At 36.1% G+C, this 21,951-nt stretch overlaps 1 protein-coding gene across 5 annotated transcripts in view; it reads right to left on the bottom strand.

Annotated features, from left to right (window-relative positions):
* Positions 1-21,951, bottom strand: part of RNF157 (ring finger protein 157) — a 161,121-nt gene that overhangs the window by 88,050 nt on the left and 51,120 nt on the right. For 4 of the 5 annotated variants that reach the window (XM_056817099.1, XM_001369013.5, XM_007482598.3 and 1 more), the window contains exon 2: positions 251-369. In XM_056817099.1, coding sequence (XP_056673077.1) covers positions 251-369 — 119 coding nt within the window. Of the gene's footprint in view, positions 1-250; positions 370-17,441; positions 17,546-21,951 lie in introns of all 5 variants that reach the window. The other variant, XM_016430634.2, reaches the window with a different exon arrangement.

Raw genomic sequence — 21,951 nt, 5'->3', positions numbered from 1 at the left:
TATCAAAGATTCTCATATGACCTAGAAAAAAAGCCTTGATTTGTGGTATTTGCTTTTATCCCAACATACTCATCAGCGAATGAAAGTCACAACCAAAAAAGGTTTAGATACACAGCTAATATGTCCATATAGCTCAGCTTTGTGTCAAACTATTAAAAAAGCAGACTGATCTTTTCAATCTCAGTAATATAATTAACTATACTGATCAGTGAAACCCCCAACAAAAGTGAATTAAATCTAGGTAACATACCGCTACTGGTCTGTTCCCCAGGAAGTTCAAATCGCTGTTCTCTCCAAACAAATATCCTTCAGGGTGAGTTGAGTCAAACTTTTCCCCTCCCATGATGAAGTGGCTAGCAAAATAGCTTCCTAAATAGAAAACAAACAAAATTTAAAAGGAAAAAGTCAAGCCAAGGCAAACAGAACAACGAATTTTTAAAAAATCCTTTTAAAAATCAGAGCAGGGGGCAACTGGGTGGTTCAGTGGATTGAGAGCCAGGCCTAGAGAAGGGAGGTCCTAGGTTCAAATCTGACCTCAGATACTTCCTAGCTGTGTGACCCTGGGCAAGTCACCTGACCCCTATTGCCTACCCCTTATCACTCTTCTGCCTTGGAGCCAGACAGAAGATAATGGTTAAAAAAAAAATCAGAGCAAATTCCAGTTAGAGAAACCTTTTCCTATTCCTTTTAGCAAAACAGAACAAAATGGGGGAAATCAGTAAATGAAAGGGCCTCTCCTGCCCCATTCATGCCCTAACACGCCTGAAGATCAGGTTATTTCCACCAGACACTACAATAATCATAAGAATGAAAACAGAGCTCAGAATTGTCAGGCACACTGTTCAGATAAAATGGGAAACATTGCTAGACTGTTGTGCCTCAGAAAAGATAAAGATACTTCAAAGTCACAAAAGGACACTGAGGAAACAACTGAGAATTTCAGGGTATTATTCCTTTTAGCTGAAAAAGCTGAATGCTTATTACCACTAAGTTTCTATGAACAGCTAACCCAGGAAATACATAGTTCCCACTCAAATATCCTTACCATTACCACTCTTCAGTCAGTCATATTTCCCAAACATCAAACTAACAAAGAAAATATAAATGATTTGGGGGTGGGGGAAGTTGGGGTGTGTCCAAGTGATCCAAGTGTTATGAAAGGCATTTTGCAATTCACTAAAATGCCTTGACTGCCTATGATGTGGCAAACGATCAATCAACAAATACTTATTAAGTGCCTTCCATATAGCAAGCTCTGGGTTAGGTGTAGATGACACAAAAATGAAACAATTCTTGCCCTCAAGGAGCTTAGATTCTAATGAGGAAGATAATATCTGTGTCACACACACACACACACACACACACACACACACACACACACACACACACACACACACACACACACGACATACACAAAGCAGATACAAGACAATCTTGGAGAAGAAGGTGCTAGCAGCTGATGGAATCAGGAAAGGCCTCATTCAGATCAATTGAGTCTTAAAGAAAATCAGGGATCCCAAGAGGCAAAGAAAGGCCAGCTTGGGGCACATTAGGGGCATAGGGGGCAGCTGGTGCTAAGGTTTGGATGCGGCAAAGTTTGGATGAGGTAAAGAGCTCTTGTGAAGAATGGCAAGGGTATCTATAGAAGCTAAATCGTTCATGGAAGAGAATACAGAAGAAGGTTGAAAAGAGAGGATAGATGTAATAAGCATTAAATATCCTAGTGGGGAAAATACGATCTTACACTAGGACAAAAGTTCTTAAAATCTTTGGTCTAAGGACCCCTTCATAGTCTTAAAGTACTGAGGGCTCCAAAGAGTTTTCCTTTATGTGGATTATATTTGTCAGTATTTGCCATATTGAAAATAAAAACTGAAAAAATGCTAAAATAATTATTCATATCAAAATAATAAAATACTCATTACATGTTAACATAACATTTTTAATGAAGAATAAATTATCCAAAAAAAATTTTAGTGAGGAATGGCATTGTTTTATATATATCTACCATTCTCCTTAATGGCTGGCTTAATGAAAGACATTTGGATTCTGATCTCTAAATTCAATCTGTTGTGATATGTTATTTTGGCTGAAGAAAATTCAGGCTCAAGAAGTCACATAGTTAGAAAAGAGCATTTTAATAGGCAAATAGCATCTCTGAATTGTTATGAAAATAGTTTCAACCTTATAGACTCCCTGAAATGGTCTTGGAAACCAGAGACAGCTAGGTGGCACAGAGCCCAGGGAAATACTCAGAATGGGGTCAATAACATCATCTACCAAGCAGGGTTATTGTGAGGATAAAAATAAAACATGTAAAACTCTTAGCACAATGCTTGGCATATGGCATATGGCAGGCCCTATATAAAGCTTATTCTCCTCCCCACTCTATTCCCCACCTCCAAAGATCTGTGGACCAGAGAACAACTACCTTAGGTTAATTTATTATTCCTTTAAGTGTAAAACCAGTCTTTCCCCTTAAGGAGTTTATATTCTAAAGGGAAACACAGCATGTATACATATAAGTTCATTTATCACTCCTATAAATAGTATACAAAGTGTTTATTGGAAGGAAAATACTAGACTTTTACCTTCCATCTTAGAACCAATACCAAATATGTGTCCCAAGACAGAAGAGCAGTAAGGGCTAGGCAATTTGCAGTTATAAGTGACTTGCCCATGATTAAACAGCTGGGAAGTGTATGAGGCCTGATTTGGACCCAAGATCTCCCATCTCCAGGCTTGGCTCTCTATCCACTGGGCAACCTAGCTGTCCCTCCCCCTTTTTTTTTAGAAAAGGCTTTAAAGTAGAAGGTAGCACTTGAGATGAATCTTGAAGAGATTCTAAGGGATGAAAAGTGAGGAGGAAGAGTATTCCAGATATAGATGCCAAGGCACAAGTGAGATCAGAAATGGAGCATCATATGTAAGAAAGAGAAAGAAGGCAATACAACATATTTTCTGCTTTTCCCTCTTCTATTCCAGAAGGTACCTAAATATACTCATTCTTTCTTATTTTGAAGGAAAAATCAAAGAATACTTGGCTTATAGGTGCCTCTATATAACATTTCATGTCATGTCAGGAGTATTAAGAGATTTCAATGTATATAAAGAATTAAAGGATTTTTAATTAAAAGCTATTAATTAATAATTTTGGAGAAAAGAGGTCCTCCTCTTTGTAAAGGTCATGTTTGATGACTCCAATCATAGGAACTTTAATTAGAGAAACAATCACAGAAATGTAGAAAGTTGTCCTCCAACTCTCATGTTATTCTATAACCTCTTCCTTCTTATTTCCTTTGTTGTGTACTTGAAACTTATATTGTATACATCTATTATGTATTTTCCTATTTTCTATGAGTTGCAAATAGAGAAGGAAGAAATCATTGTTAATCTGAATGGGAAGGGATATTGAATATGCATTTGCCTTTCCCAATGAGGCTGCTGGGAATAGAAAGGAAAATCATAGGGCTTAGCATTGATCTAGTAACTTAGTATTCCCTCCACAAATGACTACTGATTGAAGAAAAAAAAGAAAGAAAGAAAGCAAACAGAAAGACCTAGTATAGAAGGACCATGAAGTAAATGGAGAGAAGTTATATATGAAAAGACTGTAGAGGTAGGAAGGTTCTCAACTGTGAAGCCTTTTAAATGCCAGAGAGAAGAGATAATATGTGATCTTAGATCTATAGAGAGTAGCCATAAAGAAAGAATAGCAGCTGAGATTCCCAGAAATTTACAGAAGACAAAAGTTAAGAAAGGGGCTGGTAGTAAAATTCAAGCCCTCAAATGTCTATATACAAATGCCAAAAGTTTAGGCAATAAACAAGAAGAATGATATATTTTAATTCAAGGGGACATATTTGACTTCACTGGTGTCACTGAGACTTGGTGGGATGGAATTGGTTATTGGAATATGACTCTATATGCATATACTTTCTTCAAAAGAAACAGGACAATTGTGCTATTAAGAAATGATAATCAGGAGGAGCTCAGAAAAACCTGGAAAGACTTACCCAAACTGAAGCAGAGTGAAAAAAGAAGAACCTGGAGAACATAGTACAGTGACAAGAATACCATACAATGAAATGAACAACTGTGAATAACTTAGCTAGTCTTAGCAATACAATGATCCAAAACAATCCCAAAGGATTCATGATAAAAAATACCATCTATTCCAGAGAAAAAGAACTGTCTGAATCTAGACCAAAGCAAACTTTTTTCACTTTCTTAATTTTTTTCCCTCTTTAAGTTTTCTTCCATAAACGGATTACCATGGAAAAATGTTTCACATAATTTCACATATAAAATCTAGATGAGATTGCTTACTATTTCAAGAGGGTGGGAGGTTAATGGGGAAGGAGGGGGAGATTCTGAGACTCAATATTCTTTGGGAAATGCTGGAAAATTTCTTTACATTTAATTGGGGAAAAAATAAAATAAAATTTAATACCTAAAAAAAAAGAAAAAAAAGAAACAGAATAGGTAAAAAAGGTTGGTATTAGGGTAATATTCCACATTAAAAAAAAATCAGGGTATGTGAGGAAATCCAGGAACCAAAGGAAGGATTATGAAAAATATTTAAGAGGGGATCAAAGGATGGTGACATAGAAGTGATTTTGTCACTAAAGAAAACAACAGATTACCTGACAGAGGAAATAGATGAAGATTTTGGGATAAAAAGGATAGGCCAGGCACAGAGGTATGATATAATAGTGATGGAGAATTTGAATGATCTAGCTATCTGTTAGAGGTCTCCCTCTCTACCAAAAGAGTGGCTACGAACTTGATTTGAGTCATCCTTCAAAAGGTAGACAAACCTACAAGAGGAAATTCTATTTTGGATCTGATTTTCACTGACTGGAACCAACTGGTAAAATAGAAATGATGAGAAGCTTTAAGGGAAGTGGCTACTCTATATAGAATTTATTATAAAGAAGTAGAGGACATCTGGGCATGGTCTGACATGTATCCTACATTTTAGGAAAGGAGATTTCAAAGAGTTTAGAGGAAAGGTAGGCAGGATCCCCTGGATTGAAATGGTTCAAGGGAAATCTGCCTAGGAGAGAAGGGAATATTCAAGAATAAAATTCTGAAGACTCAAAAGAAAATAATTTTGAGCAGAAAAAAAAGAAAAATGGATATATCTAAAGAGATATGTGGATGAGTAAGGAACTCATGTACTATTTTAGATTTTTAAAAGGAAATACACAGAAAATGGAGACAAATCTAATATAACAGAAAATGAATATAAATGAATGGTATAATCTTATAAAAAAGTTTCTAGAATATTAAAGCTCTAAATAAGCTGAATCTAAGGAGAGAAAATGAAATATAATAAGAAGGGTTTGTTAGTTTTCTGGGTTCTTATTTTAATTAAGATATACTGGAAGGAAGAACCAAGAAGAGGTAGAATCTTGACTAGGAACAGATGGAACAATGATAACTGACAAGAAAGCTGCCCAATTCTTGCTTTGTTTTTGTTTTCTCTGCAAAAAGAGGAGCCTTTAAATAGGGAATGACAGGAGAAAATGTCCAAAAGAGAGTTTATACCCAAAAGAGAGTTTATACCCAAGGTAAGTAAGGAGAGAGCAAGAGATCATCTACCTGGCCTAGATGAATTCAAGTTACTTGGCCCGGGTATAGCTGCTGAGCCACTGTCAGTGATATCTCAAAGATAATGGAAAGATAGGAGAGGTACCACAAGGTTAGAGAAGGGCAAATATTGTCTTGATTTAAAAAAATGTTAAAGAACAGTCCGGAAACTAGATGCCAGCAAGTGTAACTTTAATCTTGGAAAAATGGAAAGGATAATTAAAGAGATGGTTGGCAAACATCTTGAAATGATTACACTATTTCATCAATTGAGCAGGTCATATATGATTAACCTCTTTTCCTTTTTTTTAAAACTGATTAATAATATTATTTTTTACAAAATTAAACTAATAAATGAGGGATATGCTATGGATATAGTTTATCTAGATTTTAGCAAGTTTCGGATAAAGAATCTCATATTATTCTTGAAGAGAAAATGGAAAGAGTCATGGATTTGATGCCAACCTCTTCCTAAGGATTCAGAACTGGTTCAGACTTGAGGAGCAGTTGTTGATGGGTCACAATCAATATAGCAAGGGGTCTGTAATGTGATACTCAAGATAACTGTGCAAGGCACTGGGCTTTTTCTCATTTTTATCAAATACTTGGATAAAGGCATAGATCATATGTGCAACAAAATTAGGAGATATAATTAATATAACAGAAAAGAATTGGGTTACAATAGTACCTTAAGTGGGTTAGAGCATTAGATTAAATCTAATAAGATAAAATTCAGTATGAATAAATGTAAAAGTTTTGCACCTGGTACAAAATAATCAACTTTACAAGATGGGAGAGGCATGGATAGACAATATTTGTTCTAAAAAAGATTGGAGGGTTTTAGTTTAATATGAGTCAGCAATGAGATATGGCAGCCAAAAAAACTGATGCTATCTTGAGCTGCATTAAAAGGAGCACAGTTTCCAGGAATAGAGTCCCACTGTACTCTGCCCTCATCAGATGTCATTTGGAGCATTATGTTTAGTTCTGGGGACCAGAGTTTTAAAAGGGAATTGATAAATTGCAAGAGGGTGTCTAGAAGGACAACCAGGGTAGGAAAGGGTCTTGCCTTTATAACATGAGGAATGGTTGAAGGAACTAGGTATGCTTAGCTGGGAGGAAAGAAGATTTGGTTGACAATATAGTTGCATAAAGTATCTGAAGGACTGTCATGGAGAGGAAAGACTGGACTTGTGTTTTTTACCCTTAAGAGAGCAGAAAGAGTTAAAGTTGCAAGAGAAAAACAAATTTAGGCCTTAAGTCAGGAAAAACTTCCTAATCCCCAGGACTGTCCAAAAGATCCACTTCAAGAGGTGGTAGGTACCCCCTTCCTTATACTGAAAGACGCTATACAACACTTGCCCAATATGTTATAGCAGGAAATCTCTTTGTGTATAGACTAGACTAGATGGCCAACTTTCAAACTTTTTTATTCTAATAAGAAAGGGTTGATATATACACAAATAGGTATATACAAAATACAAAGATATATCTACTTACCTTAAAGGAAAAGGAGTTAGTTGCTGTTGAAACTAGAAAAGGTTATCTGCTAGTGGATTTTGAGATAAGTCTTGAAGAAAACCATAAGTTCTAAGAGGCAAAGATGAGGAGAGAAAGCATTTCCTCAAAAGGAGACGCCTATACAAAGGCACCAAGAGGGAAAACTAAGCATCTTGTCCCAATAAAACAGGCAAGGGCAGGTTAATCATAGAATTGGTGGATAACTAATGTGCAAGAAGACTCCAATCATAATACGCTGTAGAGGGCTTTAAATACCAATGAGAGGTTAAAGAGGGAATAATCAGTTTCAGGAAGATATTTTTTCCTAAGGTCAACCAGGATTACCATGTCTATTTTGTTTAAGTAAATTCAAAACCCTAAATTTAAACTCCATCTTTTGTTTTTCTTTAGCTCTGGAATTTTGCTTTTTAAATTCATGGTTACTGTAAAATACCAGTGGACAAAGTCTGATCAGAGAAAATTGCAGTAACTGAGAGAACTTTTCCAATCTGAGGAAATTCACTTCAAGTAGGAATGTTCATACATTAATAAATTGTCTCAGGGGCAACTGGGTAGCTCAGTGGATTGAGAGCCAGGCCTAGAGATGGGAGGTCCCAAGTTCAAATCTGGCCACAGACACTTCCCAGCTGTGTGACCTTGGACAAGTCACTTAACCCTCATTGCCTAGCCCTTATCATTCTTCTGCCTTGGAACCAATACACAGTATTGATTCCAAAACAGAAGGTAAGGGTTTAAAAAAAAAGAATAAAAAAAGTAAATTGTCTCTGTAAGACTTTGGCTAAAATACAGATTACAATATTTTCCTTCCATAGGTGGGTATGAGAGAAGGTACAATCAGCACTAGAAAGGATGACATGAAATGCATTGTCATCTGCAGGGAACCAGATTTCAGTAAGTACCAAAAGATGGAAGAAGTGTGAATAAGAGGTCTAAAATGAAAGGAAGTTTATTAAAGATGAAGTAGGAGTTCCAGAGGGGGCAATGGAAGGGGAAGGTAGACCTGTGCTTTAGGAATATCCCTTTGATAAAAAATTCCTTTGTGCAGATGATAGATTGGAAAAGGGAGACATTAGAGATAGAGACTGATCAAAAGACTACTGGAATAATTCAATAAAGAGCTAATGAGGATATGGAAATAGGTATCAAGTGATAACATTTGTATGACCCATTGGAACTGCTTGTCAGCTCTGGGAGGAGAGAGGAAACAAGGGAAGGAGGGAAAGAAAATGAATCATATAAACATGGAAAATATGTAAAAATAAAATAAATTAATTGATTATTTTTTTAAAAGAAGTAATGGGGACTTGAATTAAATAGTGGCTGTGAGAGGAGATAAAGGGAATATAAAGTCAGTAAACAAACATTTATTTAACTCCTACTGTACAGTACTCTGCTAAGTCCAGAGGATATCAAAAGAGGCAAAAGAGTCCTTGCCCTCAAGGAGCTCATGAGCTAATGGGAGAGACAACAAGAAAACGAATTGTACAAACAAATTATATATAAGAAAGTTAGAAACTGTTACAAGAGAGAAGGCATTGGGATAAAGAGGGACTGGGAAAGGCTTCTTGGAGAAGATAGGATTTTAGTTGGACCATAAAGGAAACCAAGGCAAGCAATGAGGGAGAAATGAGAGTTTAGGTATGGAAGACAGTCAATGAAAATGTCCGGAATCAAGAGTGGACCAGTGACACTGGATTAAAGAATATAGGGTGGGGAGTAAGGTATGAGACAGGAAAGGTGGGAGGCGGATTATGAAGGCCTTTGAATGCCAAATTGTTTTTTTTTTTTTAAATTAGATCCTGAAGGTAACAGGGAGCCAATAAAGTCTACTGAGTGGGAGGGTGGCAGGTGGTAGGTTGTTTTTTTTTTAAAACCTTGGCAGAAGAGCATGTCATAATTAAAATTACCTTGAGAGATTGATTTTAGGGTAAGAATATAAATTTATTGCTTATATCAAGTTTATTGGTTAGACCTGCATCATAACCGATAAATCATAACTGATAAAGTGATAAAGGTCTCCATGGCTTTCTTGGGATTAGGGACAACCTGAGCTAGGTCAGACCATTTAATAAATAGATTTTTAGGAGCTCATTATTCAGCTCCTCCCTTAAACATTCCAAATCATCTTTAATTGGTGATAGTTAATCAAGAGAAGGACCATCAAACTCTCAGCCCTTCCCCACCATTCCATGTGACAGGGAACATATACACAGGAAAAGAGCCCTTGTCCCCTTCATTTATTAACCACATTATGTTAAAAAGAAAGGCACTCCTTGGGATTCCTAAGGACAAAGAAAATGCAAAAAGCAGCAGACTGAATCTCTGACCCAGATTCAAGACACAGGAAGCCACAAAAATTCTCCCTGAATTAATACAGAAAATGAAAAATAAATGATCACAAGCAGTACAGGTAAAGCAATTAAAATCAAATGACATAGAACTAGGAGAACAATATACACAGAGACGGATACACTGTGGCACAATCAAACGTAATGGACTTCTCTACAAGTAGCAATGCAATGATACAGGATAATTGAGGGACTTAAGAGAAAAAATGCTATCCACATCCAGAGAAAGAACTGTGGGAGTAGAAACACAGAAGAAAAACAACTGCTTGATCACATGGGTGGATGGGGATATGATTGGGGATGTAGACTCTAAATGATCAACCTAGTGCAAATATCAATAACATGGAAATAGGTCTTGATCAATGACACATGTAAAACCCAGTGGAATTGCTCATTGGTTATGGGAGGGGGAGTGGGAGAAGGGGAGAGAAAGAGCATGAAGAGTGGAAAAATACTCTAAATTAATTAATTAAATAAAAAAATTTAAGGGGGAAAAAAAAGAAATTAAATGACTTGCCTAGGGCCAAATGGCTAGAAAGTATCTCAGGCCACATTTGAAATCAGGATCTTCCATCTCCAGGTCTGGTGAACCACTGAACCCTGGGGCAAAGAGGATGTTAATCTGATGGGACTTGTACTTTATTTTTTTTAATTTATTTTTTCTGGGTTATATATATGCATTATCACATAAAACATTTCCCCACATTATTCATTTTTGTAAGTGAAAAATCTTATAAAACCAAAACCCCAAATTATGTTTTCATCTGTATTTCTACTACAACAGTTCCCCCCCCCCCCGCCCGGAAGTGGATATCATTCTTTTTCATAGAGAATTACACTTCAGAAAAATCACTTTTGGAGTTGAATGGAGAATGAATCGGAGTGAGGAGAGACTTGAGGAAGGCAGATCCATCAACCAGCTATTGGAATAATCTAAATGTGGACTGATGTGTCAGTGTCAGAGGAGAGAAGGAGACACATTCAAGAGACATTACAGGGGGCAGCTGGGTATCTCAGTGGATTGAAAGTCAGGCCTAGAGACAGGAGGTCCTAGGTTCAAATCTGGCCTCAGCCACTTCCTAGCTGGGTGACCCTGGGCAAGTCACTTAACCTCCATTGCCTAGACCTTACCACTCTTCTGCCTTGGAACCAATACACAGTATTGATTCCAAGACGGAAGGTAAGGGTTAAAAAAAAAAAAGACATTACACTTTAAAAATAAAAATTATATATTTTTAAAAAGCAATGCAATGATCCAGGACAATCCTGAGGCACTTATGAGAAAGAATGCTATACACATGAAGATAAAGAACTGTGGGAGTAGAAATGCAGAAGAAAAACATATGCTTTATCACTTGGTTATATGGGTATAGGAGTTGAGATTTTGAATTTAAAAGATTACTCTATTATGAAATGAGTAATATGGAAATAGGTTTTGAGTGATAATACATGTATAACCCAGTGGAATTGCCTCTCACCTCCATGAGTGGGGAGGGAAGAGGGGAGGAAAAGAACATAAAGCATGTAAGCATAGAAAAATATTTTAAAAGAATAAATAAAAATTATATTTAAAAAAAAGATATCACAAAGGTGGAAATCTTTGGCAACAAAATTGGATTAAGGGGGTATGAGAGATAGTAAAGAATTCAAGATGACCCCTCTATTGTGAGCCTGGGGGGCTGGGAGGGTGGTTTTGCCCTTTACAGTAATAGAGAAAATAGAAGGGGACAAAGGATTAGGGGGAAAGATAATGAGTTCCACTTTGGACACATGGACATGCAGGTCTCTAATAGCACTTGGAGTTAGGAAACTGGAAGTCAGTAGAGATTTAGGTTAGGAAAGGTGTATTTGAGAATCAATAGCATAGAGATGATGTAATTAAATTCATGAGAGCAAATGAGATCACAAAGTGAAGTAGCATAAGAGAAGAAAAGAGAAACCAAGACAGACACAAATGGTGAGATGGTGTGATCTGGATGAGAATCCAACAAAGGAGTCTGAGAAGGAGTGATGTAATGGATAAGAAGAGAACCAGGAAAGAGTAGTGTTCTGAAAACCTAGAGAAAAGAGACATCCTGAGTTTGGGATGTCCAATAAACAACTGGATATGTGGGACTAGAGTTCAAGAGAGAGCCTGAAGCAAGAAATCTGGGATTCACCTGAACAGACATAAGTGAATCCACAGGAACCTATGAGAGTAGATCCTAAAGGGAGAAAATGGAGAGAAGTGGGGTCCAAGATAGAAGTCTGTAGGATATTCCCACTTAAGGAATAGGAGGAGCCTTAGGAGTGATCAGGCTGAAAGGAAGAGAACTAGGAGATTGAGAGCAACCTCAATAATAAAGATAATAATGATTTGGGTAGAAGCACTCAGCCCTGGCTCTGTCATTCTTGTACTTTTGTACTTCCTGGTCTGAACAAAGGAGATCAACCAATCATCTTGAGAAACAGATGTTCCTGGTTCTGAGAGTTACTAAAAGTAATATCGTGAGTTCAAGAATTCCAAAGATGGATACTGGCTATTCAATGCAAACTGATTTCCATAAGAGCATGCTTCTTGGAGAAGAATATCACCACTGCCATAAAGAACCTACAAATAAAGAAGTCAAGATATCCAAGGCTGGCTGGCTTGGCCAGGAGAGCCAGACCTTCTGAGATGCTTTTGTTCAGTCATTTTTTAGTTGTGTCTGACTCTCCATGACTCCTTTTGGATTTTTCTTGGCAAAGATGCTGGAGAGTTTGCCATCTCCTTCTCTAACTCATTTTATAGATGACGTAACCAAGGCAAACAGGGTTGAGTGACTTGCGCAGGGTCTCCCAGATTGTAAGTGTCTGAGGCGAAATTTGAACTCGTGAAGAGTTTTCCTGTCTCCAATCCCAGTGCTCTCCCCACTACACCACTTGACATGCTTAATGAACATGATATCAGTTCAGCAGTTCCACTAAGAGTCTTCTCTTTAGAAGAACGCATGATGACTATTCAAGATGTTTTATGCTTCTTGTGTTTAAGCAGCTTCTAAGATAGAGGAAACAAACCACTGTTTCTAGCTTCAGCATGCCAGGTCTCTTCTCATTACCTTATCCCTTTCATTACACAGAAGAGAGCCTTCCACTTTCAAAGGATCTGGAGGATATTTAACTTCCTATCTTCCTACTGGTGTCCTAAAAGTTGCCCCAGATTAGTTGGTGACACTCTGCACAAGAAACCAGGGACAGAGACACAAATTCATTATGCCTAATGAGAACAATGAGAGCACCTAATGAATGAGAGAAAAGGACTTCCAGCAACTAAGGGCTGTGGGTGACTACTTTGCCACTTATGCTCAAAGAATAAACAACATTAAATGTCAAGCAATTTTCCTCTGAACTCTGTGTACTTGTGGGAGAACATGTCTTTTGACTGTAGGTGCATAGTACTCTTAGTAAATATCCCCCTTTTAAACCACTTACAGCTAGCTGACTAAATTTATTCTCTACTGATAATCCTGGGATGGGGAAAAGCACATCAGTGGGGGCTCAAGCCAATGGTATTAGAGTATCACCCCTGACCAGTCAGAGAAAAGACTGAGAGGAAATTATGGTTAGCCATGATTTGAGGAATAGAAATTCCTCTGTGAGTGTAGGTTGGGATAAGCACACTCAGATCTTATCTGTAATGCATACCTTTATAGAAGAAACCCTATTAGCCACATTTATTTTTACATTCACCACACACATTAACCATATTTTAAGGAGATTAAATGTTTTTTGCAGTTAAGTCTCACATTATATAAAGCACTGGAGTTGGAGTTGGGAAGATCTGAGTTCAAATCCTACCTCAGACACTTGCTAATAATAACGGCTACCTCCCAGAATTGTGAGGAACAAATGAGATATCTGTAAAGCTCTAGCACAGTGCCTGGCACATGACAGATACTTAATAAATATGTTTCCTTCCTTCTTTTCTATTGTAGGCATGATTCATACATAAGACTTGTTTTATAAATTTCACTGGAGTTTTACTCTAAGATTGGGGTATTAAGTCAGAAAAAAAAGAAGTGTGAATGCCCCCTTTGGGGTCAGATATCTCCAGAAAAACTCAAGTGCTGGAGCCTGTTTGTGGAACAGGGATCCCTGAGATATACGTTACACTTCTGTGCTTGATAAGAACTGAAACTCAGCAATCCTCTCTCCCATGGAAATCAGCAAGCCAGGAGGCCTGGTTTCTCGTACCAGCTCACAATCAAGGTGACTTTGTCTATGTTACAACCCTCAGGGGCTGTTTTCCTCATCTATAAATGATAATAATAATACATATACTACCTATTTTATGACATATTTGTGAAAATAAAGTGTAAATAACTCTTTGAATAGGCACATTATTGCACTGTTTCTGGCATGTTGAAGTGGCTCTCCATTCTGGTTTTATTAGTTGAGTTTTGTTTTACTTTCCATTTTATTAATCTCTTTGATTAAAATTAAAATCTTTGATTTCCAGAATTTCTATTTTGATTTTTAATTGGAGATTTAAAATTTGTTCTTTTTAAGTTGCATGCCCAACTTACTATCTACTCTTTCTCTTATTTTGCTATACTGTCTCATTGTTGTCATTATCTTTAATAAAATTATTGACTGTTATTATGATTTGTTCATTGATCCTTTAATTAATTAGCTTCCAATTAATGTTAAATATATGCTTTAAATGCCTTTTACTGAATATAATTTTATTGTACTGTGGTTTAAAAGGGGTGCATTTGGGGGAAGCTAGGTAGCTGAGTGGATTGCGAGTCAGGCCCAGACATGAGAGGTCCTGGGTTCAAATCTGGATCAGACACTACCTAGATGTGTGACCCTGGGCAAGTCCCTTAACCCCCATTGCTTAGCCCTTACCATTCTTCTGTGTTGGAACCAATACACAGTATTGATTCTAAGATGGAAGGTACAGGCTTAAAAAAAAAGGTGCATTTAATTTTTATACTTTTCTGCATTTGTTTGTGAGGTTTGATGTCCTAATACACAGTCAATTTTTGTGGAAGTACAGTCATCCCTTGCTATATTGCAGTTCACTTATTGAGGCTTCACTGTATCACAGGTTTAAAAAAAAAATCTAATTCTGTATAGCTGAGTTTTCGCTATAGTGTGGGATTTTGCGGATGAATACCATACTGTACACCAGGGATCCCCAAACTTTTTACACAGGGGCCAGTTCACTGTCCCTCAGACCGTCGGAGGGCCGGACTATAAAAACCTAACCCTAACCCTAACTGGGCAGCAGTATACACAGTGCAGAATTCCCTCCCCCAGATCGTTGCTCACCATGCTGAAGTCTTCCATTGTGCAGCGCCTCATTCTAAGGTGCTATGCAAAGGATTATGTCACTGGAAGTAATACGGTATCTGAGCGACACCTCGCTTTGTGCCGCCACATACAGTGCTCTTCTCACTGACCACCAATGAAAGAGGTGCCCCTTCTGGAAGTGCAGTGGGGGCTGGATACATGGCCTCAGGGGGCTGTTGTGGCCTTTGGGCCTTAGTTTGGGGTCCCCTGCTGTACACAATAGAAATACAGCACACCATTACTATTTGTGCAAGTTTGCCAATATGAGGCTGATGGAATGAAAGGGGACTAACCACAGCACTATGTTCTATATCCTGGGTGCTGATAGGCTCAGTGACTATAGCATTGGTCTGTTTGCTCCCCTGCACTGTGCCCATACGTTCAGAAAATGCTTAAGAGCATATGAAATGTTTATAAGAGTGTGGGAAAGGTTAATGAGAGTGTAGAAAAGGTTTATAGGAGAGTGAGAAGGGTTTATAAAGATTTAAAATATATATAAATAATAAAATAAATATATAACACCTCTACTTTGCGGATTTTCACCTATCACTGGGGTTTCTGGAACATAACTCCCATAATAGGTGAGGAATTGCTGTACCATGTTCAGTTGAGAAAAATACATACTTCCTTCTATTCCCATTTGATTTTCTCAAGAAATTCATCATAATAATTTATCTAAGAGTAGTAAATTGAGGTCCCCACTAATACAGTTTACTATTTCTTCCTTTAATTCATTTAACTTTTCTTTTTAGAATTTGGATGCTATTCTATTTGGTGCATATATATTTAGTATTATATTGACATTACCTCATTGTCTCTGGTACCTTTTAGCATATGAAGAATAATAGATTCTGCTCTTTAACTGTGTGTCTTTTTATTTCAAGTATGCTTCCTATAAACAACATGTTGTTGGATTCTGGGTTCTAATCCATTTAGCTCTGGTTTTAAGGGTGATTTCTTCCCATTCTCAATCACAGTTATGAATGCTAATTGTGCATTTCCCTTCATCCTGTTATCTTGTTTATACTTCTTTCTCCCCCCCCGCCGCCAACCCTGTTTCTCCTCAAGCTTGAAAACAGTTCAGATGAAAATGTGGTTCAAGCATTGCCGACTCCTTCTCTAATCTTCCTTTGCATTATAAAAACTCTTCGTTGAAAACCTCTTATTATATTTAAGGTAATTCCCTCCATTCTTCTTCTCCTTTCCCTCATTACTTCCTTCTTTCTCACTTTTCAGTTTTTCTTTTGACATTATCCCAACATAGTAGACTCACACTTATGCCTTCTAACTAGATTCCATCTTACTCCCAAAATATCTCTCCCTACCCCCACAGGATTATACTCAGTTTTGCTGGACAGGTTGTTCTTGATTATAATTTTAACTCTTTTGTCTTCTAGAATATCATATTTCAAGCCTTCCTTATTGTGGCAGATGCTAAATCTTATGGATCCTGACTATGCCTCTGTGGTATTTTAATAGTTTCTTTCTGTTGCTACTAATATTTTCTCCTTGACCTGGGAGTTTTGGAATTTGGCTATAATATTCCTGGACATTTTCATTTTGGGATCTCTTTCAGGAGGTGATCAGTGGATTCTTTCAATTTCTATTTCCCCCTCTGATTCTATGGTAAGTATTCTTTATAATTTCTTGAAATATGCTGTATAGGTTCTTTTTTGATCATGGCTTTCAGGTAATCCAATAATTCTTAAATTTGATGAAATTGTTTACATTTCTTTTGACTTTGTTTTATTGTGCCTTGATATTTCCTGACATCATTAACTTCTAATTAATCAGTTCTAATTTTTATGAAAGTATTTTCTTCAGTGAGACTCTGCATATCTTTTACCATTTATCCAATTCTATTTTTAAGAAGTTATTTTCTTATGTATTTTTTGGTGCCTCTTTTGACAAGCTATGAACTTTTTTCATAATTTTCTTGCTTGTTCTGATTTCTTTTCCTATTTTGTCCTCTATCACTCTGTTTGAAAAAACAATTTTTTTTTCTCTTTAAAAGAAAATCTCTTTAGCCCTTTTAGGTATTCTTGTTGGGCTTATATCCAATCCGCATTTTTCTTTGAGGCTTTGCTTATAGACATTTTCATGTTGTTTTCTTCTTCTAAGTTTGTGTCTTAAGCTTCCCTATCATCCCAATAGATTTTAATAATCAAATTATTTTGTTGTTATTGTTGTTTCCTCATTTCCCAGCCCATTTTTTTTATCTTTGGACTTTATATTAGAGTTAGGCTGTACTCACCTGGGGTAGCAATCTGTGTATGTCACACTGCCCAAGCTTCAGGCATTTTTTGCCCAGCTGTTTTCACAGACAGTTGGGAAGGATGGGTGCCTATAAGTTTTTGATGCTTCTAAGATGGTGTGATCTGTGGAAAGGTTTTGGCAATTCCTTTTCTGGTCTACATTTTGGTCCTTACCCAAGTAGAACCCCTGCTCTTTAGTGACCATTTGGATTGTGTTTCCTCTCCTCTTTGGAATGGTGACATACCCAGATAGGACCCTGATCCCTTGCGACCACAAGCATGCCTCTCCACCCTGAAACTATGACCCCAAACTGTGTAATAGGTAATGGAGTAACCAAATGGGACCAAGTCCTGTGCACAGGACTTCATTGTAATCTCTTTCTGAGCACATATTCAAACCCCTTACCATTTCTTGGTGGTGAATGCTCCCATTGCTGCTGCTGCCATAGCTGCTACCTCCAAGAGCCCCATTCCAGTGTCTGATCTCTCCTTCTGACCTCCTAAGTTGTCCTAAACAGGAAAAATGTTTCACCCTGAACTTTTTATTGGTTATGCTGCTTTAGAACTCAATTTGAAGTGTTATTTTAAATTTGTTTAGAGGGGAATTTTGGTAAGACTCAGCTAGACTGTTTCTTTTACTCTACTATATTGGTTCTAACTCTGGCACAGGCATTATGGAAAGCAAATTTCTAAAAATTTTCTGGAAAGTGCCCCAAGGGCACAAAATATTACATGTCTTTTGACCCAAAGATACCACTACTGGCACTATACTTCTAAAGAGATCAAAGAAAGAAGAAAAGAAGCTATATATACAAGAATACTTATAACATGTCTTTTTGTTGTGCAAACTAAGAAGGTGCCATAAACTTGGGAAGATGTATTAATTAATGCAAAGTAAAGTGAATTAGAAGCAATAGAACAATTTATATGATGATGACTATAATATTGTTAAGGAAAACAATTTTGAGAGACTTGAGAATGCTCAACAATTCAAGAACAAACCATGATCCCAGAAGACAGATCAGGAACTATGCTACTTCAACTTCTTACCTGAATCTTGATTTAGGACTACTGGAATTACTTCTCCTTACCAAGAAGTCAAGTTTCAGAATAAGTACATACATTTTTGGACACTGACAATATGGAAATTTGCTTTGCTTGACTATACACATTTGTTAAAAAAGAATTTTGCTTTTCTTTTTTCTCTTTTAAAATGCTTCTTACTTGAGAAGTAAAATGTAGTGATAAAATATACATTAAAAACTACTTGGTACTAAAAATAGAGAAGTAGATTGGTGGAACAGGGTAGATAAGAAATAGAAACTATCTAATTCAATAAAGCAGCATTTGATAAACCTGGGGAAATATATTACTTAGAGGAAAAATTCCCTATTGTACAAGAATACCTTGGAAATCCAGAAAGCAGTTTGGCAAAAATTAGGTTAGACCAACTACAATTTTGTTAGACAATAAGTTTAAAACATTTTAATCACCTGAATATAAAAGACCATACCATTAAAAAAATTGAGATCAGACAAGTTTCATTGAAAAGGCTAGAGGGAGAATTCTTAACCAAACATAGGATAGTGTCATGAGAAAAGATAAAATAAATAATTTTTATTACATGAAATTGAAAAACTTTTTCATTAATAAAATCACTGTACCTAGTTCCTGGAAGCATTGCTTAAGGAAAATATTTGTGACACTTATATTTGATAACCAAAACATACAGGAAATTCACACAAATACATAAGACAAAAAGTCACTCCCTACTGGATAACTGGTCAAAGGATATGAACCAAATGGTCAAAAGAACTGCAAATGCTTAAGAACTATATGAAAGATTGCCGCAAATTATTAATAACAACAGAAATGCAAATCAAAACAGTTTTGAGGATTCAATTCATAATAAAAAAATTAGCAAAGATAAAAAAATGGGAGTAATCATTTTTGGAAGAGTTCAGAGCAGGAACCTTAATATGTGCGCAATTGGTTATGAACTGGTCTAATACTTTTGGATAGCATTTTGGAATTATGCTGAAAAAATTTATTAAAATGTTCATATTCTTTGATCCAAGCATCCCATTACTAAGCATAAACCCCAAGAAGGTCAAAGAAAGATCTATTTGTACCAGAATATTCATAGCAGCACTTAGTATGGTAGCAAAGAACTGGAAACAAAATAGCTCAACAATTAAGAAATGGCTAAACAAATTATGACATATGAATGTAATGGAACATTATTGTACCATGAGAAACGATAAATATGAAGAAGCAGAGAACTTTGGAAAGATTTATATGAAATAATAAAGAAAAAATGAATCAATATCTATCTGAAAAATAATAAAATAAAGAAAACACAAAGAAAAATGAAAAAAGGAAACTGAAAATTTATTATATTAACCAAACTCGGTCTGGGAAAAAGGGTAAGAAATGTACTTACTTCCCCTCTTTGCTTACTATGAATGAAAAATATTGTATGTACTTTCAAACACGGTTAATATACCGGTTGGTTTTGCTGAACTTCTCCCTCTCCCTCTTTCTTTTTAAATATTTTAAATCTTTGTTAAAAGAGAAGGCATGCTAGATTGGAGAGATGTGGTTGTTAAGCACTTCAGTCATTTACAACTCTTTGTGACCCCATTTGGGGTTTTCTTGGCAAAGATATTAGAATGGTTTGCTGTTTCCTTCTCCAGCTCATTTTACAGATGAGAGACTGAGACAAACAGCGGCCAAGTGACTTGTCCAGGGTCACACAGCTTATTAAGTGTCTAAGGACAGATTTGAAATCAAGAAGACGAGTTTTCCTGATTTCAGGCCCTGGCATTCTATCTATTGAACCACTTAGCTATCCTAGTTGGAGAGTTTAACAAAAAGGAACTATTATCTTGTACAAAAAGTACAAGTATAGTCCTTAAAATGCAAATTCTCTTCTTTTTAAATATTGCTAAAAGCCAAATACTTGATAATAATTTTGGCCAACAGTTCCTTCCTAGAACCTCCATTTGAGGAAGAACCCACATTGTCCATTTTTATTTATAATACACTGCACCCATCACCCATGCTCCAGATAATTTTTCTCTACTTAGGACAGGGCAGGTTGCCCTTCTTCCATTTTCTAGCTCCTTTTTATTTATTATCTTCCTTCCTTAGAATGTATGCTTCTTAAGGGCAGGAACCCTTTCTTTTTGCTTTTGTATTTTCAGTGCTTAGTACCATGTCTAGCATATTGTAAACTTAATAAATGCTATCTCATCTGACAAAACCAAAGGGCTCACCCACAAAATCCCGTTTACATCACAACCTGTAAACATAATGAACATCATCTGCAGTGATACAAAAATACAAATTCATCATCTCCAAAGTCTCAGTTATTAATCATGAATGACCATCACTTTAGCAGTCCCATTTTCCATGTGCATAATTTATAGAAAAGATAGTTCTGTCTAGATGCCTTGAGTGAAAGCAGCTCTTTCAAAGAATAGCAGTGAGCTACCAACAGACTTCAGTAAAAATAATTCACTGTATATATTAAAAGTGGAGAAAAAATAAAACCATTTACAAGTTTTACTTTGATATATGGACTGACTTTTGGGGTAGACAATGATTGTGTTATATTGCATTATTTTTATTATTTATGATTGACAATTGTGATTTTCTGTTGCACTAAAAACAAATCAAGAGTTAAATACTATGTTTTAATTAACAAAATTTTTGCAACTACATGGATAAAAATCACAAATTCAAATGACCTACATCTAATTCATAGCTACTAAGTCAATCAACTGTTATTTATTAAACATTTATTAGGGGTTATGTACATTACAATAGCCCCTTGCTATATGCTATGTGTGTAGCATATTTCCTTCTCTACTTTCACACTGCATTCTGACTGGGGAGAGAAAAATTAAGACATGAAATAATTAGAAAACAATTTAAGGTCAAATAAAAGACATATGGAATATAAGTGCACAAGAAATTCAGAAAAGGGGAGCAATCCTAACAGAAAGTGATCTCCCTAAAAGAACAATACATGGTTTTAATCAACTGTAAACTCCAACCCATTATCATAATGCTAGATAGTTCTAAGAAGGGATGCTGAAGACTAGTATAATGGCTCTGTGCTGAAGCTAGGCAAAGAAGATTATCTAGCATCAATCCATAACATTCTTGGCCTGTGCCTATTATATAAATATAAATAGAGAATATGATACATAGTGTGTGCATATATGTGTGTATAATTTTTATTTTTGTATTAATAGCTAGCATGTATGTAAGTGCTTTAAGGTTTGCAAAGCACTTTACAAATATCAGCAAAGCAAGTCTCAAGAAAAGGGACTTATGATGAAAATAACCACAGCCAAAGAAGTAATTGATAGAGTTGGAGTGCAGATTAAAGTATGTCATCTTATACTATATTTCCTTCATAAGATTTCTATTGTATGTGTGACATTGACTTCACATGAAAGTATGATTATAACCAATGTCATACTATTCATTGACTCAGGGAGAGAAAACTTGAATTCTGAAATGTCAAAATACAATTGTCAAAAATAGTTTCTACATGTAACTGAAATATTTTAAAATTAAAAATAGAAAGGGGAGGCAGAAAGAATAGAGGAGAACATTCATGCAACTCCAGGGAAAATGGCAAGATTCTCATTCTGGTTATAGCCTTAGTATCCCTGTGGATATGCCTATTTGGAAAATTCTTCCCTTACAAATATTTCCACTAACTCACAAATTTAGAACAGAAAAAAAGAAAAGTAGTTTTGAGTATCTTTTTAAATCTCAATCAAAATAGACATACAACTGAGATATCACAAAATGTCAGATAATAAAAGGTCATGTCATAAGCAAATTAGAAGAGATGGGAAAGTGATATCTTCCACAACTATGAAAATTAGAAGAATTCT

This window comes from Monodelphis domestica, chromosome 2 (genome assembly GCF_027887165.1).
Source record: "Monodelphis domestica isolate mMonDom1 chromosome 2, mMonDom1.pri, whole genome shotgun sequence".
In the NCBI taxonomy this organism is placed as follows: domain Eukaryota; kingdom Metazoa; phylum Chordata; class Mammalia; order Didelphimorphia; family Didelphidae; genus Monodelphis; species Monodelphis domestica.
Note: the sequence above shows the minus strand (reverse complement) of the source record. Positions and strands in the feature narration are given on the sequence as shown.